This window comes from Lepisosteus platostomus, chromosome 1 (genome assembly GCF_059453375.1).
Source record: "Lepisosteus platostomus isolate fLepPlt1 chromosome 1, fLepPlt1.hap1, whole genome shotgun sequence".
NCBI lineage: Eukaryota > Metazoa > Chordata > Actinopteri > Semionotiformes > Lepisosteidae > Lepisosteus > Lepisosteus platostomus.
Window position 1 is genome coordinate 76,259,340 of NC_142611.1, and position 27,843 is coordinate 76,287,182.

Below are 27,843 nucleotides of genomic sequence, written 5' to 3' on the forward strand. Positions count from 1 at the left end.
AAAAGGCTGATTTAAAGATATCATTTTGCGAAGTGATATTACTGGGTGTGGTTCTCCACCTAGGTTATTTTAAAATCAGGCAAGAGATCTACAGTCCTTGAGAAACTAAAACAACCTACATGAGCCACCACTGTGCTTCACATTCTGAACAGTTCACTTTTTATTCCAGGCCTGTCCTGTTAAGCTGCGTTTCAAACAATTGATAAAGCACACTTACATTAAGCATGCTATTAACCCTATTTTTTATGCAGTAAAAAGAGGCATCTATCATCTTGATATTATCCATTGCCACCCACCTTCTTCATTGATCACCATGTTGTTCTCTTCTGAACTAATGTTCCAGGGTCTGCTGGTATTTTCTGTAGTTTCCAGGTTGTTATCTTAGGGTGCTTGTGTTCTTTGCCTTCACTGGGTAATTTGTTCATTAATGTTTAGAAATTATATAATGCCATTTCTCCATAAAATCATAGCTATACATGCTAAATTGTCCTTTTCGGTACCTGATTAAGATATATTTTTGAATAAACCGATCACCCTTGCCCACTTTTTTGAAACTCTCGCCTTCTTTCATTTTGAGGTGTGAATCATGCTTTATACTACTGCTCATTTTCAAATGAATTTGTGGTTCCAAAAATCTTCACGACTTACAATTTAACGGAAAGATTAACTGCTACCGATTACCTGAAAATTGATTGGAAAACTAGTGGTTTTGTAGTTGTTATTGCCAACTGATTAAAATGACCATTGTTTGTAGTGGTAAAAAGTGTAATTGCTATGTAATTGTGTATATGTGTTTGTCCATGTGTAAAAACGATTATTTTGTCATATTGTTGTATTTGCTTTTATAATACAGTACATGCAAAAGTTAGCAATATAATGTTTATTGTTAGCCATCGATGTCAAAGCAACATGTACCCAATATATTGTACAGGTGAGAGTGGGGAGCTACAGAGGAACAAGCAGAGGTTAATTCCACACTGAAAAGTAAAAAGAAAGGAATACAATCAAATGTGTCTGTTTTTGAGCCTAAAGAAAGCTTCATAAATCTTTTTACTTTTCTGTGTACTTAATCTTAAATTATTATATAGGCATCCAACATGTTAGCGATAAAAGTAAAAAGAAAGGAATACAATCAAATGTGTCTGTTTTTGAGCCTAAAGAAAGCTTCATAAATCTTTTTACTTTTCTGTGTACTTAATCTTAAATTATTGTATAGGCATCCAACATGTTAGCGATAGATTTACAAATATAGTCCATGCAAATAGTTTGCAGAGGCCAAGCAAATATCAAAAGCGAGTCGTTATTGGCACAGTTGCTTGGCATAACCATGTTTTTAATGCAGTGTCCCAGGAGTACACACTACAATGTTGCTTGTTTTTTCTAACTGACCATTTCCTAACCTCCGGATTAGAAGGCCAAGTGCTTGGCTAAATTATTTTATTTGGGCTGGGGTTGGGTAAACTGTACAGCTGAACATAAATACAATTTGGGAAGCAGTACAATACTGGTTGGGAGATAACAAGTTCACAGTTTAGTTGTGTGATGATTCTAACTGAAAGACAACAAACAGACAGGTCTTAAGAGCTAATCCAGAATGCAGGAGAAGCTTCCAAACAGGATATACAGTAACATGCCAATCCCCAAAGAATATATGCCTCAATCATTACATGCCTTGATTTCAACATGATTGACTGACTCTGGATTCAGCCTAAGGTACTGTTGAAGAAAAGGCAAGTGTATAGTATTGCAGGAGAACAACCCTTAATCTTAATTAACCTTTATCACCTATCATTTGCATGTAATGTAAGAAAATTATATTGAACTCTAGAGCAGAAGAAATCCTAATAAATTTTAAAGTGAGTATACTGTACAATTGTGAAAGAGTAAAACAATAACCAAAAATACACTAGGCCATTCTGTCTTTAATCTAATTAGGGTCCATACATGTCTGAACTTAAGGCAACTAAACCAAAGTACTATTCCTTTCATGACAGTCTTTTGCTTTTAATATTTTTTGTTGTATTATTTAAAGTTACTAAAATGTGTTTAATATTTAGAATTGAAAACATTGTCCATTTTATAGGTTGACTTAAGAGTTAGCTGTCCTCAAAAGTACAACTATGTATTTATTGATGTATAACATATATTTGAATTGTCCCTTGTTTTGAAGTGTCTGATTCATATTATGTGCTTAAAAACAAAGATTAATTGCATAGTCATGGTACGCACACACAGTTTTATTGTAAAGCTGATGTATCCAATTTATTTTGAAAATTAAAAAAATGAATTAAAAATTAAATTAATGGGCTTGTACCTGTTAATGCTTGTTACACTGAATTTCACTAAGAACACTAATAATTTCACTTAATCTACTCCAAATGCTCACAAACTTCACCTGATACAAAGAAACTTTTAATTTCCTTTGCTGGTCTAGACCTTGCTTTCCATTTTGTAAGAAATCATAGCACTCAAGTGCCATCAATCCCAGGTTCCCTCAATCCGAGGTGACTGCACGATTTAGAGTTCATGATTTCATACATTTCAAATTCTGTTCAGTACATTGATCAGGGACAAACAGTAGCACTTTCCACAGTCTTATTTACTATGTTTTTTATTCTTTGTAAGTCCTTCTTTAAATATCACCGCAGTATTTTTTCCAGTAAATGAACTATTTAAGGAGAGAACGGAGTTGCACTGTAAATTGCTTTTATTGCTTTAAAAAGAACAGGTGTTGAGTTTTCTTTTTATTATACGTTTGTATTCAGCTCGTCCAAAGCTTTTTACATGCACATGAAAGAATTAATATTTGGACTATAGCTACACCCATTATAAAATAATAGTAATATAAATAATTAATAGTATTAATTATTATTATCCATGCTCTGCTGAAAACTTTCATCTTCATCATCTGCAGGGTTATAACCTTAAAGCTGGATATCATTGGTATTTCACATTGAGATTATGGTACATAAAATTAATTTAACACTGAAATGAGTATGGCTCCTCATTAAACCATACTTAAATTATTGCTTGTCCTGTTGAATAACGATCTCTATTTCTTGCTTTGTGTATTAGTCTTACCTTCACTAGGGGGGTTTTGACATATAACAATTAAAACGCCATGGACACCAAATGACTGTTAGTCCTGGAACAAATCTAACTGGTGGTCTGGGATAAATAATCCATTCTTCTGTATTTGCTGCTTCAAAATTAGACCAAGATTGACAATGTCAAGACTGAAGCTTGATCACCTGCACGTACTTTATTACAGTTCTGCTTAAATTCCATAAATGGTTTATAATGTAATAAGAATGAGTAATAAAAGGATCTTTTATATAGATATTGCACAGGGTCTTTTTTGTGAACTGGTTCTTATTCATTTATAGTAAGTTTTCCAAAACCAATAGACAATATCAAACTCAACAGTCTAACAGAACACTAGAACAACAGAACATTTCCCAACCAAGAGTCCTTTAAACAAGAATCATTACCTATGAAAGAAAAGTCATAAGGATTGAATCGCAGCAGCACTCTCAGGATACTCCTGTGTTTCTTGGCACCATGGATCCAATATATAGGAAAGTCTTTGGAAATTATTTCAAGACAGGATCCAGTGATGCCAAGACTGGGAATGCAGAGGCTTCCAAGCTAGAGGCAACATTTCGTTCACTGTGGGGAGACCAGGCATTCAGACCCATCTCTTATCACAGAGAAACTCCAAGATTTGAACTGTGCCCTATTAAGTGTACAAGGTGAATAGAAAGAATGCCCTTGTTTAGAGCATTGGACAATTCATTCCAATTTCCACTACTTAACCTTTTTTGGATATTCCTTGAAGTTGGGTAAAAACATGCCTCTAGCATCCCACCAACTGATTAAACTATAGTGCAGGCAATAAACACAGAAGGAACTAAAAGTGCTCTTTTATTGAAAAGAACAGCTTAACTACTTACTGAACTCAGAAGGACTGCATGGACCAGCCAGCATGAAGAAGGAAACTAGTATAACTGAGTGTAGTTGGATGTGCTGACTAACAGGGGCCAAACACTTCAGGGTGGGAACCTGAGATCAAACATCCAGATAGGGAAACATGGGACAGCCAGCTGTGTACACCTGAATACCATGAACAAAAACTCCTGACCTCCCCCCTAAGTACCCAGGAGTTAGCATGTCCCTGATTGCTTCCAACTGTCCCAGACAAGTTTCCATCTATCCCAGCATGCTCTCCTGGGGCTGACATCACCAGCCTCACTGCTTGTCTGCTCGGTGCCCCAGTGCCCCATCATTGCCTGATGAGGGCGCTACAGTACACAAGGGGATAGCACATAGTTTTATATGAAACCATCAATGAGAGTTCAGAGAGCTCTGTGAAGAAATATTAAGTGGTGCACGAAGACCGTCATAGGAAAGCAGAAACAGAGGAAGCTGATCCCTTTGGTTTTTCAATGATGTTTAGCTGTTTATGCACTGGGTAACTGGGTATGTGTACTGTGTACTCCCAGAGACACGAACTGCAGAACAAAGACACAAGTAAAACGTGTAGAGAGTAGAGTATGGTAGACTGTAAATCCTAGTATAAGTGAAGACCATCCTCTATAGAAATATTTGCTCAAATGTGAATGTCAAGAAATAAAATTATGATTATATCATATTGGAGAGTGGCAATGTCAAGTTTTCTGGGAATTGATGCATCTTTCCACTCACACCTACAGTACACTAGTCATAATTGTAGAAACCTTGGGTAAAAAAGGCAATCTTCAATGTCTAAATGAAGCATTAAAATCAATTGAATGTTGAAGTCCATAGGGAGACACCAGGTTTTCCTCAAGTGAACACCAAGATCAAGGAATGTCAGGATTAAACTGAACGGACACAGCAATACAAATGAGTAGAAGTTAAATCTACAGTATAATTTGGTCTTGCAAGTGCCCCTTCAGATCTTTCAGGGTGCGGAATAGAAAATGATGGTGTTGAAGGAGAAATGATTATAAGATACAGGTAAAAGTCCTTACTTGATCATATAGCCCTTCAGCCAAACTTGGCAACTCTTTATCACTCAGTTTAACATCCAAGTAAAGCAAAGATATGGGACAACAACTCGGTCAAATTGCAGGATCTATGTCTTTTTTCAGTACCAGAGATACTGCAAATAAATTTCACAGCCCTCCAAAATGATGTCATCAATTCTAAGTGATTTACCTTTTATTGTACTCTAAACTGCATGTTTGAACTGTATGACTTAGAACTTGTGCTTTTTTAAGTGACAAGAACATGTACAGTAAAAAATGTTCATTGCTGTGGTATCTCAGAGCTAACAAGTGGCTGTGCTGACTACTATTAAAGTCATAATTTTCAGGATCTTCAAGTCAGGCCTGACCACTTTGTTTTATGTTCACAGAGCATCTTTAATTAATTGACTATTACTTGTGGTTGAAGGTTGAAGAAGGCCGATAAGGTACTGTCTCTGCACAGTCTGGCAGTCTGTTGCAGTCTGAGCAAGTGTTCTCTAGTGGAAATAACTGGTCATATCCTGAGCAGTCTAGTCATGGTGAGCTGTCTTTGACAATTTCACTTTGCTTGCTTGTTTGACACCATTGGGCCTCAAAGTTCTGGGCTCTATTCCAAATATTCTTCTTCCATCTGGTTCAGTCATGGGCCTTACTTTCACAGTAGTTAATATTGATATATTCAATTTCAACAAATAAATATATGATCATGCCATGCTTTTTGACTCCTGATGTGAAATAACAGCCAGCTGAGAACCTGCCTTTAGCAGACTATGAATGGTGTTAGGAAAATTAGTTTCATAGTCACAGCATCACCATGAAATGGGAACTGGAAATAAGAGTATAAATACCCTAGAAAAATCCAAGAGGCTTTTTATACCAAAATCAAAAATCTAAATTAAATACAAAACAAAGGAGCAAGCAAGAATTATAAACTTTTTTTGTATAATTATGTGCTGTAAAAGAAGATACCGTGTCATAGGATTCTTGCAATGTTGAAGCACACAAACATTTTGAGACATTTTCTACTGGTGCCTGGAGAGTGCATTTTGTCAGCTTTCATTGCCCTCTTCTTATCAGTGGATGCTTCCTCTACAGTGTGTCATGATCGTAAGCCGCTCCTCTTAAGGACACTCCGGCTCTTCCTTGTTTGTCTTGATTTTTGTACCTGCCTCCTGTTCCAGCCCTTCCCTACAAAAGCCAGACGCTCCTACCATTCCAGGCTCAGCTTTGGAAGATGGACGTATAGACAACAGCATAGACTTCGCAGTGGCGTCCTGACCATCTGGGTCCGGAGCTGGGAGCGCCTGGCCCCATTACCCCTTTTTATTCCCCCTACCCTTCGCCAGATCCAGCTCCAGCTTTTAACTTTATCTTGTCTCTGTCATGGATGGACATTTGCATTCCCTGAATTTTCCTACGGACTCCCTTTGGACTTGTTTGCCTTGGACCACGCCCCCCAGAGCACCAGCGTACTGTTGACACGCCCCCTTGTTCTTCTTCCAGCCCCGCTCCTAGTCTTTTTTCCCCGTGTTTGTCTCACTCCCTTCCAGATTTTATCGTCTGCATAGGGTCCTTAAAAAATGCTTCGTGACACAGTTTTTGCTACAAACCCAAATTGTAATACTCACTGGTAGTGCCATTAATCACAATGTGCAATTACACATTGAAGTGCGGGTGACATTATCCCTGAAGTACTGTATATGAACAACAAAAAAATAGGGAAATTCAAGACAATTCTTCAATAAAAGTGTACGTTTTCTCTCCCTTTAACTGACTCTATTAATGGAAATAATTTAATGATTTGATTAGATTGAAATAAAAAAATAACAAAGGAACTAAAGCATTTATTTTATTCATCTAAAATCACTGTGTCAAAAGGTTTCAGTATGGGGTTTGGACTATGGTTTTACACAAGTACAGGTATTAATCAGCAAACAAAAGAGGCTGTAATGTACATTTTCTATCAAATAAGGTCTGTGTAAAGAAACACCTATAGTATTAGCAATGTGCTTAGCTTATTTATAACTGGATTCGCAAACGTGCAGATAACTAAGATCTGAGATATTTGTTATGCTAATGACATGTTTAGGGTTTCCAACAGAGTGAAATATAATATTGCTCCGGGTCTCTGTTATTGATGTTTGCAAAAGACTGTACTTAAAATGGAAGCAATTTAAAAATCTAAAAAGTGAGCTCATGTTCCTGAACTTTATTCCAAATTACTGAAGCATGGTTTTGAACAGCTTTGTCTGAAAAGGTCCTGAAACTCTCATCATCACTTTGAGTACATCAACAGGCCATGAAATTGACTGTGAAGTACATTAGTTAGACATTGCTGTGTACTGAACAGGTATTTTGCTGGGAGAAGCTGTGGTGTACAGTTGACTGAGTTCCAATCAGACTGGATGACGTAGGGTTAGAGCAAGGGACAAGAATGATCTTACCTTGGCACACAAAGTACACAATCTGTAGCCACACAACCTGTAGCTTCGCCTTAAATCTGTTGCATTATTTACCTCATGAAAAATAAATGATATATTCACCTTTATACCCTCCACAACTGTGCAAGTAATGTTAGACTTTTTTTTCCACTCCGTTCCCCATCCTTCTGCAAAACAAAATGCTGATCCTTCATTTTGTGTATGTGGATCAACCACATACCAACACCCAGCTAATGTGCATTAGCTATACACTACATGAACTACTGTACCTTATATTGCAAAAGTCCAGTTTGTCCAATGCACATGCTCATGCCACTATTTAAGGGTGTACATAATTGTATGTTAAGAAATATTGTATTGTATGTTACATACAAGTGCATCTGTATGAAAATAAATCAATAAATAAGTTAGAGGTGTTCGGCAATAGGGAATACAGATCAATATTCGTAGACAGCCATTGTTATAGTGACATAAGTGATAAAAATGTGCTTAGGTTATCAGCGAAAGACACACAATATCATACTTAACATTAGCTTACTGACATGACCATTTATTGATTATTACAGCTATTGCTTTTTTCTTTTTATAGGCAGTATCATGTAATACCATGTTAAGGTTAATTTTCCAGTCAATTCCTTTGATTTGAAATGCTTATTTCCTATCTACCCATCTTTCAGGCCCCATAATTCCCCCTAATAAAAAAGATTTGGATTTGATAAGAATTATTTGAATACCACTCAACATTTTTTTTTACATTTTGAATAATCTTTTATTTAATAGGATGTATAATTTACATAATTATTTTAGTGGCAGAAAATATGTGGACTACTGTATATGATTATTGAAAATAAAAGCCTGTTTAAAAATACTTTCTTTATAAAATTGCATGGAAGTCATTACAAAAATGGGGTCAGAAGAGGAGGCAAACTGACAAATAACAACAAAGACAGAAAAGGTGCTGGACACTTTTTAACAATCACAAAAAGTAGAAAAGCATGTGATGCAACACTCATTAAGGTACAAATAAAATAATTTGTAGTTTGGAACCTTGTTTAATGTGTAAGTCAAATCCAATATTGGTATAAGGGTGAAATGTACCCCAGTGGAGTATAAAAGTTATTAAAAGTAAAACAGCTTTTATTACTGAGATTTAGATTCAATGTCCCACTTGCATGTTTTGGATAGAAGAAGGAAGAAGCAGATGTCTAAAAGACAACGAACAGTTAAAATAATCTAATTTAAAGTAAAAAATGACAGAAGATATGTTGTAGTTGAGAATGCTCCTCTGCATTAACAGTGGCATATTGCTGACTTATTTTATAAGCAGTATTAATCCAGCGTACAGCACAAAAATTGTCCCCAGAACTTATGTCACTGATCTTTGCTTTTTACATTGTTCTAATATATAAGTTTGGAAAATAAGAATAGTAACCACATATTACACAATTTATATAGCGTGTACAGTATATAATAAGAAGGTAAGTTACTAGGTGAATTTCTCTTTCACTAATAGTAATTAAATGTTGCACATACTTATTATCTACTATAATTAAGTGCCAGGTGGTAATTATTTAAGAAAATAAGAAAGGCTAAAACATTAGGAGGCCATTTGGCCCACCGAACTTGTTTGGTTGCTAGTAGGTAATTGATCAGAGGATCTTAGCGAGGCATTTCTTGATAGAAGCCAGGATAACAGCTTCAACAACTATATTGTACAGTACATGTCTGGTTAGCTCCTAGACTCCCACAACCTTCTCTCTGATAATGCACAGGTTTTAGAAGCACTTACCCTTATTTTCTGATTGTGTCCCCAATTTCATGTTTTACTGTTGGTCCTGAAGAAATCTTCTGGGTTATTTTAGTCAGTGCCTTTGAGGACTTTTAATGCTTGGGAGTTGGGTCATTATAGTTTTCTCTGTACTAAGACTAAAAAGACTTGCTTCTTTTATCCTGTAAGTAAGATATTTGTGAGAGCTTTGTTAAAGGTCTATGAATAATAACTCTTGTATCCTTAAGTAAACCTGGTAGAATTTTAGATTAGGAGTTTTTCTTATCTTAAGTGCTTTAACGCCTCCGCCTTTTTTATACTAATGTTGTTTAGTATAGAGCCTTTTCTTTTCTTTGGAGCCTAAAGGCATATTTTCTGCCTCTTCCATATTACGCACATGCGTGAAATAGTAATTTTCTATATTAGTCACTTCCTTTTCCTCATCTAAAATCTTTTATTATTTTTTTCAATTGAATTTAAATCTGTTTTGGCCTTTGAAATACCCCTTTCTAGCTGTGCTCACAATGTATTGTATGCATTTTCTTTAACTGGATTCTGTTCTCAATCCTTTCAAGAAGTGCTTTCTTTTTCCTTCTGTTTTTCTTAGTCATTTTATTAAAACATTTTACCCAGTTTACTTTTTCTGCAGTACAAGCAGAATATCATTGAAATGTAATATTTTAATCACCTCCTTTCTACTGATGTTATATCAATTGTACTGTATATAAGTTGTATTATGAAATCTCAAAGAGGAAAAAAACAGGAAAAAATATTTGATCTGCCATTAAAATCCGCACTCCGGATTATTGGGATTCATTGGCTCTAGGAAACATCCCCACAGTTTCAGACAGCAGTGCTTTCAAAACCTACTGACAAAAACCACTTCACAGTTAGATTTAGCAATCAATCCTGCCTTATAAAATTCCCATTGACAGTAAGTCAAAATGTTTGTTTTATAATGGTCTTATTTAGATATACAACTAAAGGATGTGTACAGTATAACATAACACTTCAGGGAAGCAGACAAAAACAAGCTCTACATCATTATGCTCTTAGTTGCAAACCAACATAATTTTTTAAGAGTATCAATCCAGTTTGTGTTTTCCTTTTGTAAAAACGTTTCCTTTACAGTGATTTAAATGGGATAATAACAGTGTAACCTACAGTATTTTATTGATAAACAGATCACATAAGGATCCAGCTAGCTCATTTCCATCACTGCTTAGTGTTTACAAATATTTTATTATCTTACAGTAACACATTTTTTTCTTGCATGCCTAATGAAAAGCACAAGCAGGTTAGAATAAAAGGGAGGGAGAAAGCTGTAATCGTATTAGCTAATTGTCCGTTCATTTCCTTCTTTTTTGGTGTTCGACAGGTCAATACTCGGGAGTGAGCCAGGTAAGCAAATCTTACATCCAATTATCATGAAAAATGCCCTTCTGAAAGACCTGTTGAAGAACCCATAGAGGAAAGGGTTCAAGGAGGAGTTCACATAACCCAGCCACAGAAACACTTCCCAGATCACCATGTCTGTCTGGTACTCTATGAAAGGATCAATGACGTTTGTGGTGAAGAACGGTAACCAGAAAATGAGGAAAGCTCCCATGATTATGCCAAGGGTTTTTGCTGCTTTTCTCTCTCTCTTCATGGAGTTCCTCTGTTTCTGCTTCTTGGTGGAGTTGACGGCCCCGTTTTGTATCGTCATCTGGTTCTCAACTGCGTTTATTTGCATAGCTTGTCTTTTCGCTGCCTTGTAGATCTTCCAGTAGGCCACCAGCATGATGAACATGGGAAGGTAGAAGGCTACAAAAGAAGCAGTGATGGCGTAAACCTGGTTGACCAAAAAGTAGCACACATCGTGTGGCAGCTTGGTTTCAATGCCGAGCTTGTGAAGCCCCAGCAGTATGGGAGCAAATGAAATAAGCAAAGGGACAACCCAGCAGGTGATAATAAGGAGAGTGACTCTTGTCTTGGACATTTTAAACCCATACACCAAAGGATTGCACACAGCATAGTAGCGGTCAAAAGCAATGCAACTAAGGTGAAAAATGGAGGCTGTGCACAGCATCACATCCAGGCTGGAGTGAATTTCACAGAACACGGGACCAAAATACCAGCATCCTTCAATGGTCCTGATCATGCTGTAGGGCATGACTATGAGCCCAACCAGAAAATCTGCGACAGCTAGGGACATGACAAATGAGTTAGTCGGTGACTGCAGCTGTTTGAAGTAAGCGATTGACAGGACGACCAAAAAGTTACCAAACACTGTGCAGATGATTCCTGCGATTATAAAGATGTACAAAATTATTCTTGAGCTCCTGCTTCTCCAAGGGATGCAGGGTTCATAGAAGGTGTATCCAGAGGAATTCATGCTGTCGAGCCATTCAGAAATGTTTGCCATAGTTTCTTAGATACAGCCTGAAAAAGAAAAAGAAAATATGTCAAACTGCCCTTATAAATTTACTAAAAACAGCTCTATGTTCTCGACAGAAAAATTACTGTTGTTGTCTTTAATATGAGACTAAGAGTTTTCCTAGACTAAATACCTAGGAGGTTATAGAGTGACACACCTTTCACATGGACAGAGGATCAGTAAAATGCGACAATTGTTTTTAGTATTACAATTTATTATAAAAATCCATACACATTTGCTTTCTATGTTTTTGAGACGTTAAGAGGTGGTGAGTGAATATGCATTACAGCCCTCTGTACTTTATTGGTAAATAGATATATTTGTGTATAACGCAGACACCTTTTTTTATTGTAAATATCAGAGAATTCATTAAATGTATTGTGAGGACATGTCTTTATTGCCCGTCATTGCTTTGCTCACTACATTCCTGGGTATATTATGAAACACAATTGCATCCACTATCAAACCCATGTGAGATATTTAATTAGTTAATTTCTATTATATAGTACCTTGCAAATACAATTGACCCCATTCCAGCAATGTTCTATTGTGCTAAAATACCAACAGATGGCGTATATACTTTTTAAAGTACACATTATAACTTGAATGCTCATACTGAGTTAAAGTTAAATATCAATGAAAACTGCAAAGTTGATTGTATAAGCATTCCTCTCCTTTTCTATGATAAACCTAAATTAGGTTGCACAAAATTACAGTGTCACACAGTTAATTGAATTGACTGTGACTTTGAAAGAGCCACAGAGTTCAATGGCTGAGATGGGGGAAAATGCACAGTACACTGGACAACAATCGCCCAGTTACTCCCCAAAGCTGTCCTGTTTGTACTGAAAAGTCTAATCTCAAATCCCACATGGAATTTGCACCAACGTAAGTGACACCTTAAAAACATCCAGGAAAGTTTTTTTTTCTTTAGACAAACATAAATAGAACCTTTTAGTCTTAATGCAAAGCATTACGTCTGCCACAATCCCAACATAGCGCATCACTATGTCAATACCATCCCTATTGTCAAGCATGGGGTTAGCAGTATTATGTTATAGTTCTGTTTGTCAAGACTGAGAGAAAAATGAATGGAGCAAAATCCAGGAATATCTTAGAAGAAAACTTGTTTCAGTCGGCTAGAAGCTTAAAACTTGAGCTAAACTTCAATTCTCAGTAGAATCATAATTCATAACACCATGCAAATGTACAATAGAGTGGACAAAAGTGAACGTCCATGAGTAGCTCAGTTGAAGGTCTGACTTGGATCTAATAATAATTCTCAGCCATGATTTGTAAATTACTATTTCAGGAATTTGGTCAAGTTCTAATTAATGTGATGAAACAGAAAAATTAAAATTCTAATATTTGACGTTAACTTGCCTTGCCGAGAAAATGTAAGCCTTAGCTTTAAGGCTGGTGCCAAACTGTAGGTGTGATGGGTTAGACGTTTGACCAAAAATGGGGAGAACCAGAAAAAGAACGGGAGAAATGAGCTGAGATTGTGAAAAGGGGGGTGTGAGGAAGGGGTTGGGAGAGAAAGAGAGGAGGCAGGAGCAGTTAATAATTCCTTACACTTACAGTATATAGTGCTTTTCTTGCCACTCCACTCAATGGTAATGGAGCCTCTCCTCCACCAGCACCAGTGTGCACACCCACCTGGATGATGCGAAGGTACCTATAGTGCACCAGAATGCTCACTACACAGTTGGGAGGAGAACAGAGTGATAAAGCCAATTCATAGATCGGGGTTATTAGCAGGCCAAGAATGGTAAAGGCCAGTTGGAAATTTGGCCAGGATGTTGGGTTAACACCCCTACTCTTTTCGAGAAACGCCCTGGGATTTTTAATGAGAGTCAGGACCTCAGTTTTGCGTCATCTGAAAGACGGAGCCTTTTTGCAGTTTAGTGTCTCCGTCACTACATTGAGGCATTAGTATCGCCACAGACCACAGGGTGAACGCCCCCTTCTGGTCCCACTAATACCTCTTCCAGTTGAAACCTTAGTTTTTCCCAGGAGATCTCCCATCCAGGTACTGACCAGGCTCAGAGCTGTGAGTTGCAGGGTGCAGTATGGCTGCTGGATACAGTTGTTCTGGAGTTCCAGGGAAGGATGATGGCATCAGAGGAACATTATGGCAGGTGGAAGGAATCAGGGGTCGAAAAGCAGCTTGCCCAAGATGGGATGAGAAAGCAACTCAAGTTCTGGCTTTGAGGAGGTGAACAGTGGTTGGATTGCCAAGTCTAGATGTGCTAGGAAGGCCGGTGAGCACCAGGAGAAGGATGAAAAGGTGAGGACTAGTTAGGCCAAGCCCAAGGGACATCCATCTCTAACAAGATAAAACACCGAATGTGAGAAATAAATGCTCACAAAAGGGGCTCCGCAAATTTTTATGTGTAATGTGTTATAGAGTGAAAGTACAGTATAAGATAACAATCTGACCTCCCGAACATCTGCTTAAAAACTCCATCGATCAAAAATTCCTCAGTCAACAGAGTTTGAGCAAGCTGACAAAAAAGAATAGGTAAACCAGAACATCCCATTATATACATTTGGTAGAGATTTATTCAAAAACGCTCACAGCTCTATTGTCTGCCAAAGATAATTCCACCAAGTATTGACTCAGGGAGTTGAATAATTTTGCATTCAATCTATTTTAACTTTAGATTTTATTTGCAGTTTTTGTTGACTTCTTTTTTTTCCCCCCAATTCAAATTTAATTATTTAATTAAAAATATGGAGTTTCTGAAAAATTCTGTATGTGTACCTCATTTGTACATCAACAAAACAGGACATAACTGGAAGGAGGTGAATACTTTTGCTAGGCACTGCACATTGTCAGGGCTGCTTATTTTATTTTGCTTGGGACTTATTAACTTTAGATGAGCTTGCTTAAAAATATCTCCGTAGGTGATTCCTGCTGTCACTTGAACAAGGAGCATAAAGGTAGTGAAGCAATCAACCACAGCTTGAAATCTTTGATGAGGGGGCTAACCTTTTCCTTTCTGTGGCAGTCACGCTGGCTAGGCGGACTGTGCTTTTCAAAGACCAAGAAAACAAAACCACAGGATTGAAGCAGCTGTGGGACATAAAATCATCTGAACACGCCAAACAAATCATACACCTGCTTCCGTTAAGCCATGCTCAGTTGAAAAATCCTGTCACAATTCATTCCACTGCTCCTCTTGAGTATTCCTAATGAATTAAGATACCTATTTAAAATATTTCTGAGAGCAAATGAAATTCACTGTTCCATTCTGATAGCACCCAGGTTGGAATTAATACTCAATCTATTAATAAACAGTGATCCAAAAGTAAAGATTACGCATTGAATGCAAAGTACTGTACATATAGAGTACATGCGGACATTTTATCGGATAACCTGTGTAGAAAATATTACAGGTCGCGCTTTCCTTACAGTAACTTTAAATATATTAATGCAAATCTTATTCATACAGTTAGAAACTTTGATTTAACATACATTATTTTTTTAATTCAAAAGCTCTATGGCTCCTGACACCCCTATTCTGAAAAGGGGAAGAGGACAATAGGAAAATCTGCACAATCACAATACCTCTGATGAAAATCAATGATTTTTTAATCAGATGCAGCTTGTTTTATCCGCAAGTTTGCTTAACAGCAAAATTATGACTACTGTACCTTTAGTACCTTCAAAGAAGCTATTCCAAAATTCAATTTATAAGCATATTTGTAACTCCAATGAACATATCACAGAACAACGGGAATTCTGAAAAGGTTATAAACCGATGGAGAAAAAGAGAAAAAATATTTTTGTTGCTTTAATTAGATGTAAAAAAAAAGTAATGGATAACATTTATTTAAAAAATAAAACTCTTTTCTAACATCTTTGGGAACACTCTGTGGATCAGATGGTTTAGGGGGGTTTCTCTTTGAGGGTTTCCCCAGTGAATCATGTATAGATTCTAAGAGAGCAGCACATTTAACTAACTAAAAACACAGAACATTTAACTAAAACTTAGTTGCACGCATTTTTTAACACAAGACCCATACCACGTGTCCTAGACATTACTGAAACACCAAGGGAATGTATAATAAATAATTAAGCATTCTAACGGCCATTTTTTGTGCAACTCTTATCTCTCCTTGAAAGGAAAGTTCACATTTCTTCTCACCCTTGTGGAGCCACAAGGAATCACAAATGCCCCATTATTCCATTCCATTATGTTCCAAGTGGCGGCTGCATGCAGGCTTATTGTGTTAGCAAGAAATGAACACACATACCCTTATATCAGTATGACTTACATCCCTTTACTAATTGGGGTAAATGTACATTTCCTTAAATTCTTAAGCTTGTTATCCTCTTTGCTTAGCAAAATAGGATTGAGCTAATCAAAGATCTGCTACAATGGCTGTAATGCTAGTAGGCAGTTAATAGTCCCTAAGCCCTCTTTAGACACGCTATGGGTAGCACAATCCTAATCTCTAAAGAGCAATATTTTATATTGGTGATGCTAATCTGCTTTGGAACATATGGTCTCCCTATTGTGTTCTTTCATATTAATGTCAGTAAAGCTTTGCTTTGAATCCTACTGGGATACCAGAGACACTTTTAATGAAAGTCAAACCTGCATGTTTACATAAACTCAGATGATACCCAAGTGTCCAAGTCTTTGGAGTTGCAAGAGGATAACAGCTGGAACTATTAAGAAACTAGCGTAGTCTATAATGGTTGCACTCCAGTAAAAATAGAAATTTAATTAATACCAGAGGGATTACAGTATAGCGTTATCTGAAAATAGTCTTTTACAAAACTTTCCCCATACTTATCAGTCACAGAACAGCATTTCATCAGCTATCTGAGGTTAAACCTAAGCTGAGGTTTACAATGTTACGTTGAGAGAAGCATTTAGTGTAGATCTTGTCATTTTTAAGTCCATTCTATACAGAGAGGACTCTTGGTTTACATTCATCACGTGAACTAAAACACAGCCCAGGGATCTACTGTATATTAAGAGTTTTAACCTTTTAGTTCACTTTAGTTCATAGCCAAAGTCAACCCAGCAAGTTTATTCAAGATGAACAGAGGAAATGAATTATAGTACACAAGCTGAAACTGTGAAAGTGCTTTTAAAACCAAGAACACAAGGCAGCTCTTTACTCAAAATTACCAATTGAGCCAGATGGGCTGAATGTACTCCATTTGCTTGAAATGTTTATTATGTTCTTATGTCATAATAATAATAATAATAATAATAATAATAATAATAATAATAATAATATTTAAAGGTGGCTTCTCAAAGCACTTTACAGAATAGGAGCAGAGGGATAAAGTACAGAACCAGTTAAGTAAAGGCTCTTCTAAAGAAGAAGGTTTTGAGTCTGGATTTGAAGGAGTTTAGAGAAGGTGATTCTCTGATGTCCTTGGGTATAGAGTTACAGAGCTTTGTGGCATAACAGGGGAAGCCCCTGTCACCCATGGAGTGTAGACAGTCTTGGGGGACAGATAGGAGCCCAGAATTAGAAGAGCGAAGGTTGTGAGATGGGGAGTAGGACGATAATAGCTCAGACAGGTACTGAGGTGCCAAGCCACGCAGAGCCTTATACAGTAGGTAAGCATGAGGATTGTGAAGTCGACATGAAACTTGACAGGAAGTGCAAGGACTCTAGGATAGGAGTAATGTGATCACTTGTACTAGACCTGGTCAGGATACTGACTGCCAAAATTTAGACATACTGGAGTTTGTTCAATGTGGATTTAGAAACACCAGAAAGTCAATTCGTAGTTACAGTAGTCGATTAGGGAGAAGACAAATGTGTTGATCACCTTTTCAGCCACAGTTAGTGATAACATACTGTATGACATAGTCTAGCCATATTTCCGAAGAAAGATGTTTTGACAATATGTTGCAAATGTGGGTCGAATGTTCAGCCTGAATCAAATATCACCCCCAAGTTTAAATACAGTACCATCCACAGAGAGGGTTACAGCATTGGCTTTACAAAGTTAAAGAAGGTGTCAAAAAGCATGACTTCAGTCTTGTCACAGTTCAGATGAAGGAAATTCTGAGTCGTACATGTTTTTATGTTGGAGATGCAATTAGATAGAATAGCCAGCATAGAAATGATAGTTGAGGCCATGTGATCTTAAAAGCTGACCAAGTGGAAACGTGTAAATGCTGAAAGTAAGGGACCCAGTATTGAACCCTGAGGAACACCAGACTTAACTACACAAATTTCAGGCCTAAGTCCGCCAAGAGAGACTAAGTGACAGCGATCAGGGAGGTAAGACTTGAACCAATTGAGAGCAGTGTCAGAAACTCCAAACAGTCTCAAGACGAGAAAGTAAGTTATCGTGGTTAACATTGTCAGAAGCCGCACTGAGATCAAGAAGAATGAGTTTAGAAAGAGAACCAGAATCAGAAGCTATTAGAAGATCTTGAGAGACTTTAACCATGGCAGTTTCTGTGCTGTGAAGTTGTCGGAATCCAGATTGGAGGGGTTCAAAAAGGTTATTTGCAGTGAGATGGTTATGTAACTGAATTGCCACAGCACATTATATAGAAAGGATCATACTGCAGATTTATAAATATGAACTTGCTTTCTGATGATGTTTCTGGTGCTTTTTGTGTAGCATGTCATCAATGCCTCAAAACCACCACATCCACACACAAACACATTAGTTTCTATTCCCAGGGTTTTAAAAAACGAATGGTGATCTCCATGTACAGAATCTTGCCTAAAAGAGGTTTTAGAGATGCTTCATATGTTACATACTTCATTTGAAATGTGTGTGCTACCCATATTTAAATACATGTAAAAATACATGTTTCTAATTATTTTGAATGGGGTGTCTAATTCTCATTTATACAAATGCAGATATTATAAAATTGTCCGCAGTAATATTCACATATTTATCTTTTAAAATTATTAGAACATTGGTCTACACTCCATATTGTAAGAATAAATAATAAGCCTTATACAATCTATCACAGTCTATTTAACATCTATTTACAGTAAATATATACAATTATAAAATCTGACACATCAACTTTTCATTTGTTTCATTTAAGAAAATGTATTGGATGTTTGAGCATAAACACAATATATCCCAGATTATGCAAACTGTAACCCAGACGTAAGAGTAGGCGTAAAAGTAGTCAGTATTCTGCGAGCAACTGAAAAATATGCAGAAAAGCATTACTCTTTCTGATCTTAGAGTGTATCCTGTGACTGAAAAAACAACTACCTCTTTCCAAAACTGAAAATATTTCATTTATCCTTGTTTGCAAAATTAACCTGCCAAAAAAGAACAAACAAATCATGATATGCAAGCCCCGCAGTGGCACTTAAACATCATCTCATAATACAACAGCTATTGCATCAGCTCACTATAAAACAAATACTGTATGGTGGTGTAAGGGAAAAATACAGGAAAAAAGCTAATTCGGCTTACAAGTCTTCTCCATCCAGTCAGCTAACTCTGTAGGGAGCATTCACTCATAAACTACTTTCATCATTAATAATGTTTCTTTATTAGCCCTATACAATTTCTTGCATTAGGAATTTGTCTTTTTGCATACCCCAGCTTTTCTCCATGGAGACACAGACAGGGAGAGAAGCTTGGGGTCAGAGCGCAGGGTCAGCCATTGTACAGCACCCCTGGAGCAGTCAGGGTTAAGGGCCTTGCTCAGGGGCCCAACAGAGTAGGATTCCTCTGCCAGCCACAGGATTTGAACCGGCAACCTTCCAGTCACAGGCACAGATCCTTACCACAGAGCCACCACTACGCCATTAGTGTACAAGAAATGACTCAACAGCAGACGTTTGCATTGCCAAAGATTTGCATCTTCTTGCTGTCATTGAAAGCAAAATTTGAAAAAATGTAGCTTTTACAACTGAAGATATCTCAGTCTCATTTCTGTCATTAATCCCTAGTGAGTACAAAAGGTTTCAAAATAAAGTTTCCAAGGATTCTTATAAAGCAAAAGTATTTTAAGAGCCTTATTTTATATTGGTGGAACATTTTATGTTTACTGTTTTCTTAAGAGACTAATGAACTAATGTTAGTTTTACAGTTTGTATAATGATGTTTTTATTTCTCAGAGATGTAGTAAGCATCTCTCCATCCATTCATCCATCAGAAACCTATATACTGTATATATATATATTACTGGTAAGGGTGAAAGCAGACTCATAAGACACAAGGGAGGAGGACACCAAGGTAAAAACATCTGTCCATCTCAGGGCATGTTCACATACTGTACATAGGGAAAGTTTGGAGACACCAGTTTCCTTGGTCAGTATGTCTTTAGAAAAGGGGGGAGAACTTGAATTCATAAAGGCAAAAGCACAATACAGAGACACAGAAGAACATACCAACTTCACATAAAAGCTGCCACAGGCTGAACTTAAATTCAGGACCCAAAAGTTGGGAACCTGCAGTACTGACCGCGATTCCACAGAGCTGCCTAAATTCTTCATTAATATCCTAATACAAATCACATCGTGGTTTGTGCACCTTACAATGCACCTTACAAGTTGGTGTATTGCCTCAGCCCTAATATTTAAAAAGAATTTGTTTAAATAAAAGTTTGTAACATAAATCATTTAGCATCTTAAGAATTTCCAAGTTTATGATGGTTTGCAAATTTAAACATTTAAATCCCTGTAAATCTGAAACAGCTCCCTAAACATACTAACTTTAGCGCTTTCTTAGAAAATGCTGGCAGAACATCTATATTCTCTCTACGAAACAAGTACTAGTGTAAGTTTTCCAGTCCAGTTTATTCTTCCTGCTCATTGTTTTAAAGCAGAGTTGCTTATCACTATTATAGAATGAGTCATGTCAGAAAAATCTTCAGGAAACTTACCTTAAATCATCAGTTGATTTAAATACTTATTCGAGGTGTCCAGCAAGTGAAGTTAACTTTGCTATTCTGAGACATCCACAGTTTCTAGTACATTTTAAAGAGAGGTTTAGATTTGCCAAGATACAAGTAAAACCACAGAAGTGAGAAAAGATTCAAATTACAGCATCCTCATTTCCAGTCCCTGTGTACTGTACTGTATGTCTACAGTACAAATGTGAAAAGGTTCTCTCTATATAGCCATGAGTTTAGGGAATACATTCGAGTGACAATGGCAACAAAATGGAAAATCAAAAGTCTTCCTGCAGATGATCACATCTGACCTTTATAAGACAGTCACAAAGTATCCTTCATCATTCTACAACCTAGTGCGTTGGCTTAAACTCTGAACATATGGCGAGTCTGTGTTTCTGTTATTTTTCAAAATCACCAGCAGCAGCAATCTCTCCATTCAGATGCGTCTGTTTTTACCACCCTCACAAGCATGACAGATCACTGGAGTAGGAGTCAAAGTGTAAGAGCTGACATTTCAGGGAAAAAAAGAAATGCTGTTACTTTCATCTGTGTGGAGTTCAGAGAGATCAGACAGACTATCAAAAGCAGATAATCACATATACACATAGCACCGTATTATTATTATTTTAATACGAGAAGTAATAATTGGACAATGACTATGTCAGAGGATTATAAGTGGTTCTGCTTGAAATTTACTGACTGAAGACACTTGCCTTGGTAGTTTCAGAAAGATGTAATTCAAGTAACAGTAACAGCACTATAACTTTTGTCATTCATCAGTAGGTACATATTGAATAAGATAATACTGTTCTTTTATCATGAATGTAGTTTAAGTAATTTCTAGAATTCCTAATATTTGCAGCATTAATGACACCATTAAAGAGTGTTTGGAATTTCTGGTGTGTGTGTTATAATCTTATAAATCTATTATAATACAGTACAGTATGTGTTACTGTAAAATAGATAGATACTTTATTGATCCCGTGAGGGAAATTGCAGTGCAACAGCAGCTTAACACAGACAACACAGACACAGTGTATGAATGATACAATAATAATAATACAATACATACAATACAATCAGTACAGTGAGAAGTGCACTAAGAAGAGTTACTCACAGTTCAGAACACACAAAGAACAAACCAGAACTAAAAACTACACAAAAAAGTCATATTGCACAATATGACTATAAATATAAATGTATTGCACAGGTCCCTGGCATATATTGCACAAAAACAGTTTTAAATGGGAAAAGAAAAAGAACAGATGTATCAGTTTACTGTTCAGTCCAGAAACAGGTCACTGTCAATGTTGCCTCTGCCCAGACGCAAGGTGGATGCATTGTACAGTCTTATGGCAGAAGGCAAGAATGACCTCCTGTAGCGCTCCCTGTCGCACCATACCAAAATACCATGCGATCTTCATACTAATTTATCTAAAATGGATGCATTAAAGCAGATACTGTATAGACAAGAAATATTTAAGCCTAAGTTTGTTCCAGAAATATTTTTAAACCAAATGCTTTTCGTAAACATTGGTTTGTTATTGCATTTCCTATTCCTAAGTAAAGTTCATTTCTCCAAAATATAGCTATTTTCCCAACACAAGCATCTGATTCTGTCTTCCTCAATAAATCCTGAATAGAATGGGAAAATATCACCACAAGCAAAGCATCATGACTTTTCTCAAGTATGCCAAAAACTCAAATGTCCTTATCAGAATGATATTAAAAATTGAATTACAAAATTACATTTAAGAAATGACCCTTAACACTGAACGCGCGATAATTAAAGTCACATTTCAGTATGCTGAAGATTAGAGTATCTTCCTAACTATGGAGATGTGTACAGTGTGTTTCACAAACTGTCTCATTATCTAATCATTCTAAATACAGTATTAATTTGGTTGTGCAATTCTTAATAGCTAAAAGTTAATCATCTTTTGTCCACCCCTCTCCCATTTTCTTCCTTTTCACACAGATTAGTATTTTTTGTTTATGTATTATTCATTTTGTTTGTCTGTCTATATTGTGGTGTTTGAGAATAGTATAAGTACTGACTAAATAGAACATACTGTAGAATGATTATGGCAAAAGGTTTTCTCCCTGTTCTTCACAGATCAAAGGTGACCAGCATAAAGACATACTGTATAGGCAAAGCACAAAGATAAATAACACGCAAATAGACGAGACAGATATACTGTATGGAAGATCACTTTTGATTTTAAAACATAAAGAAAGGTAAAAATTGGGTGTCTTTTCTGCTCCTGATGTGCAAACCAGTCAAACCTGATTCAGTTCAGAAAAGGAAATGGACATTTCAAATCTGATTGTGCTCTACTACACATACGGTACAGTAACACGACACCTCTTGCTATGAAGACAAGCAAGGCAAAGTTGTTTTTTTCAGTGAGGAGCTTCAAAGCCAAGATCTCAGATATTTATTTTAATTTGTAAAGAACATATATTCTTTCACAGAAAGAATTCCGAAAAGGATGACTTTGGCAAACTAAACTGAACATTCAGCATTAACATCACCCACATACCTAAAGGATTTTAGATAACACAATAAAACAATGAAAATAAGCACAGCGTTACTGACAGAGGAAGTGGTAACTGTGCCCAGTTTCTGTCCTGACAATGTGTTTTTCCTCTTACCTTAACCTGAACTGTTTTCAGTCTCCATCAGCCCTCGTTTATATACCCTTCTCACTTTCACCAGCTTTGCCTCATAGTGTATGATTTGTATTTTCTGTGAAAGTCACTACCAGCTGAGCCTAGCACTGCTGGTCTGCTCCTCCTTTGGGGAAAATCAATAACTGTCTTTGAAAACAGGAGTGACAGATAAAAAAGTAGCACTGAATGTGTGTTCTCTCTGCAAGCTTAACTGCTCAAGTTACGGGACACAAATATACACTATTCTCCCTCATCACAATCAGGCTAGAAACAAAAGACTAACTGCACTTAAGAAATGTTTTGAAGCTTCTGAGTCTCCGACAAAAACACAATTTTCTCCCCTGATGATACTAATACGAAAAACCAATGTTTTGCAGGTTACTTACGGATGATAATATCTGCATTTGCTGAAGGAACAAAAGAGGAAACTACCAAAAATGAAATAGTCAATCTTTGTACTCTGCAGGTTTTTGGGGAAAACGCTTCCAAATCAAAAGTTGAAACCGTGTTGCTGATACTTCTATTGTAATCTATAATCTATTATTATTTGTGTCAGTTTCATTGCTATGTACATGATACTCAGATTTACATTCAAACTTCTCCTTCTAATTCCCCCCCTCCATCATTTATCTCTTGCTTGCGTGTCATCAAACTCCCCTTGCCATCAAATTCCCTGAAGCTAAACAGTGACAACATTTTTACTAGTGGGCACAAATGTCCGCTGGAAAAGCTTGAGAGCTTTATGTGTCAGCCGCAGTCAGGAATCTGGGAGAAATCTGGGAGTCATGCTTGATACTTTCTTTTCTGCCCTGTGTGAAAAAGTTGATTAAAACGTCTTTTTTCACCTTAGAAACATTGCCCACACCAAGACCTGAATTTTTGACTCTATGTTTAACCGTCTTCTAGTAAGTTGCAATATGTGCACAGGTCTGCAGCTAGACTTCTAAATCACACCAGAGCTTGTCTATATCTATATATAGTACAGTAATCTGTCTCCATTATACAGTACATCTCTGAACTCCATTTTCACCATTCCTCCTATACGCCGCTGTTCAGTTGTGGCTGGTCCTTTGCTCACTGTACCCAGGACTAAATCTTGGATGTTTTTAGTGACCATGCTTTTTGTGGCAGCTCTCTTGTTGCAGACTGTCCTTCCTCCAACACTTCCGCAGACAAATTCTTTGACTGTCTTCACATCCAAACTCAAAACTCACCTTCTCACCAGGACCTATGTCTGATTGCTTTACATTCTACTGTATCTGTATGTTCTTGTTTCATTTTTTTCTTTCACTTTTTATTGTCTTTTTTTATTCATTACACACAGCATCTTGGGTTTGAAAAAGCTCTTTCTAATTAAATATTATTATTTTTTATTTCAAAACCACTGAAATGTGATTTTGTTGTATATATTCAATTGCATTGATTATCATCACAATATTCTTTGTTGTGCTTACTTAGTGTGAATGTAAATATTACTACCCAAAAATAGTCAGTTATGTCATTATTACAATATATTTTTGGTTTGTAATATTTATGTTCAGTAATTTAATAGCTTCTAGACTTAGACTGTCACACAGACATCCTATGACCCAAATTGGGTCTTTACTCAGGACACTTCAAGATATACTGTAGATTTTAAAGAGAAGCATCAATTGGCATTTTTGTGAAAAAAACAAAACGTGAGAAAATGTATTTGCGATATGGAAAAGTCTACTCTTTGTTAGAGTAATTAATAAAGACTTGCAGGTCTGAACTCCTAGTTTGACACTTCTTCCTTGTTTTTTGGATTGTTAATGTACAAAAGCACAAGCGGCCCCTGTGATGTGAGGTTAGGACTGCTGCCTCACTGCTGCTCTTCGGTCCTGGAGTTGACTCAGGACAGGGGTGCCATCTACAGTATGAAGGGCATGGGTCTTCTCCAGGTGCTCCAGCTTTCTCCCATAATCCAAAGACAATGATGCTTCAATTGCTGTCTCTAAATTGTGCCTGTGTGCATCCCACAATGAGCTGCTGATAGGGAGCAGCCCTCCTTTGTATCCTGTTTCTGTGACCCTTACCTGAAATAAGCAACTTTCTGATTATGGGTCTAGTCCACTTTCTAAGAACTTTCTTACACTTTTTAATGACCTTCAATGTCAAGGCCAGAACATTGAAGCCCCACTGACAGTACAATTAGTATTTTCTCTAGTCATGAGCCCTGGATTCTGGCACTGGTGTGGTTCAGGGAATACACAAGCAAACATTTGCCTACTTTTTACTGTATCTACAGTACTGTACTTTTCATGTTAGCGGCAGATTTATACTGTACCTTTTCTGTGACAATTGAAGCTTCTCTGCTATTTTTTACGAAAATTAGTTTTTTTCTCATCTGTTTAAATGAAACACTAGTCAACAAGTTCTTCTTTAGAAAATACAGCCCCTGAGTTTTCAGAAATGAAGATCTTCAAGAAATCTGTTGCTTTGTGTTGAAGGGAATGTGATAAAAGCTATCGGACTAAATCTAACAAATCGGAAATGATAAAAGCAATATGTTTTGTAAATAAATGGTGAAGTATTTAAATCCTTCCTATCTGCATTTAAGATGCAAGCTGTAAAATGACAAAATATTATTATTATTTAATCCTTGCTTTTGACTTATGCCTTTCCTAACTGAAATATACAAAAATGTCTCAAATTTAAGAAATACTGTAATATGTCTGAAACCATCTAAAAAGATTTTTATTGAAAAATAAATTGAACAATAAGGGTTTTTTCTAGCTTTGAAAGTCATTTTTTTTAATTCCTGAAAAATCTGAGACACAACCTTGATGTATCTGACCACTGTACAAGTAGTAAAAAATAGAGTTGACAAACACTGTAGGTTTAATCAATCCTCCTAAATTGAGAGACCTCGTAGTCTATTATTGAATTGATTCGTATATTATCCATTAAATAAATTATTAAATTTCATTTGGTGGTCATTTGAGCCACTTCAAATTTTATTTTTATTTTATTACCAGGTATTGTATATAATGTCTGTATGCAATAAATCCTTACACAATAAGAATAATTTTACATCTAAATAATGTTTTACTTGCAGAGAAATTGAGCTTTGTACTTAAAAAATACTTGGTGGGTTAAAATGGGTACACTTACCTTAAATATTAATAATGCATAACTATTTAATCTTTTGGTTTTTTTGTTTGAGGTTAGACATACTGGAAATAAATGTGAATTTGGCATGACAGGGTTGAATGTTAAGGGTTAGATTTGGTATTTGCATCTTACATAAAATTTAAAATGAACTTTTAAATTTTTTATCTTACATAAGATATTGTAAGATAAACTAAACCCTTTGGGTTAGGTCCTGAAGTAAGATTCTTTCTTTCTCTAAGTTTGTGTTTATTTGAAAATAAAATCTGGATGTCTGAGTGACATTTCTAACTGCATCTTCTAGTGTCTCTCTGGTTATCCTGCAGCTGACAAAACAATGTTGAATAACAGTATTTGAAAATGGAGGCAGCAATTTATTTATTTTCTGAAGAGAAAGGGTTTCAGAAGGTTTATGAAAACATATATTGTGGGACTTTTGGTCATTAGATTCTGTTTTTGCATTTGTCACACAAACAAAATAATTCAGTAAATAGAGATGCTTAACACAAAACTTAAAAAGGAAACAATGTCAAGCATAAGTCAAATATTCCTACCATGACAGTATTTAGCTATGAAACCCAAGTACAAATTTGAAATCTGCAGCTGTTATGTCAGATGACATTCACTCCAGTGTAAAAAGCACATTTTGCAAAAGTAAAACTCTGCTTTGAACTGAGAGGTAGAAATAAGCATCGTGTAGCTCCTGCCTATGAGGAATTGGCTTTTGAAAACATTAAATGTCAAATTTTTCTCAAGAAAACGTGACAGCAGTTTGATACAGAAGATGATGTTGGATGTCTTTCTGAAAGGTTCATATCATACATTTGTATTTCTTTCTGTCTCAGCATAAATCAATTGCAACACTTCTACCACTTTTAAATAGGAGAAAAACAGAACATGCAAAAAAAGACCCTTCAGATGGTTCGTACTCACTTCTTTGTTAAATGCTCTCCCCTCAGATCGGCATGCTGCTAGTTGATTTCAGTAGATTATAGTCCCTTCTCTTCTCACTGTGTTCATACAGAGAAAGCTGCCTGAGAGACATGTGGTACGTGGTACATTAATGACTGCTAAAATGGCTTTCTTGATTAAACCAGGAGGGATAAATAATTGTGATGCTAATTAAAACCACCCTTTTACACCCTCACTTAGCTAATTTTGGCTGCTATGCTAAGTTAATCATCAAGGTCTGTTTTCACACCTGTTTATTTGCAGCATTCTGAAAATTTATTTTTGATTTAACTGTTGATTCAGAGCTTGATTATCATTAATTAACACAGTTCTGAGCACCTGTTTCTGGTTTACCATAGGTTTTACCTAATATAGGTTTGTGTATATTCAGGTTGGGGGATGTGTAAACTTTGAATGGTACGCATGTATTCTAAGCCTTTGTAGATAATAAGGTTTAAAGATTTGTAGACAGTAGATACAAATATCATGTATCCAAAACAATGAAGATAATCAATGACTGATAATCACTTGTGTGGGTAATACCTTGGAAAAAAAGCCACACATTCAAATAAGATTATCACATTTC

General features: G+C 36.3%; 1 protein-coding gene across 1 annotated transcript; it reads right to left on the reverse strand.

Moving 5' to 3' along the window:
- Positions 1–8,222: 8,222 nt before the first annotated feature.
- On the reverse strand, positions 8,223–27,315 carry LOC148678729 (5-hydroxytryptamine receptor 4). The gene is made up of 2 exons (XM_088637650.1): positions 27,240–27,315; positions 8,223–11,642 (listed from the first exon to the last, which is right to left on the reverse strand). Exon 2 carries the CDS (start codon positions 11,623–11,625, stop codon positions 10,552–10,554), a length of 1,074 nt encoding a protein of 357 aa, XP_088493776.1. The 5' UTR covers positions 11,626–11,642; positions 27,240–27,315; the 3' UTR covers positions 8,223–10,551.
- Between the last annotated feature and the right edge of the window lie 528 nt (positions 27,316–27,843).

Bases quoted from the DNA above. Each gene is read 5' to 3' on its own strand.
- LOC148678729 (XM_088637650.1), bottom strand. From the start codon at position 11,625: ATGGCAAACATTTCTGAATGGCTCGACAGCATGAATTCCTCTGGATAC.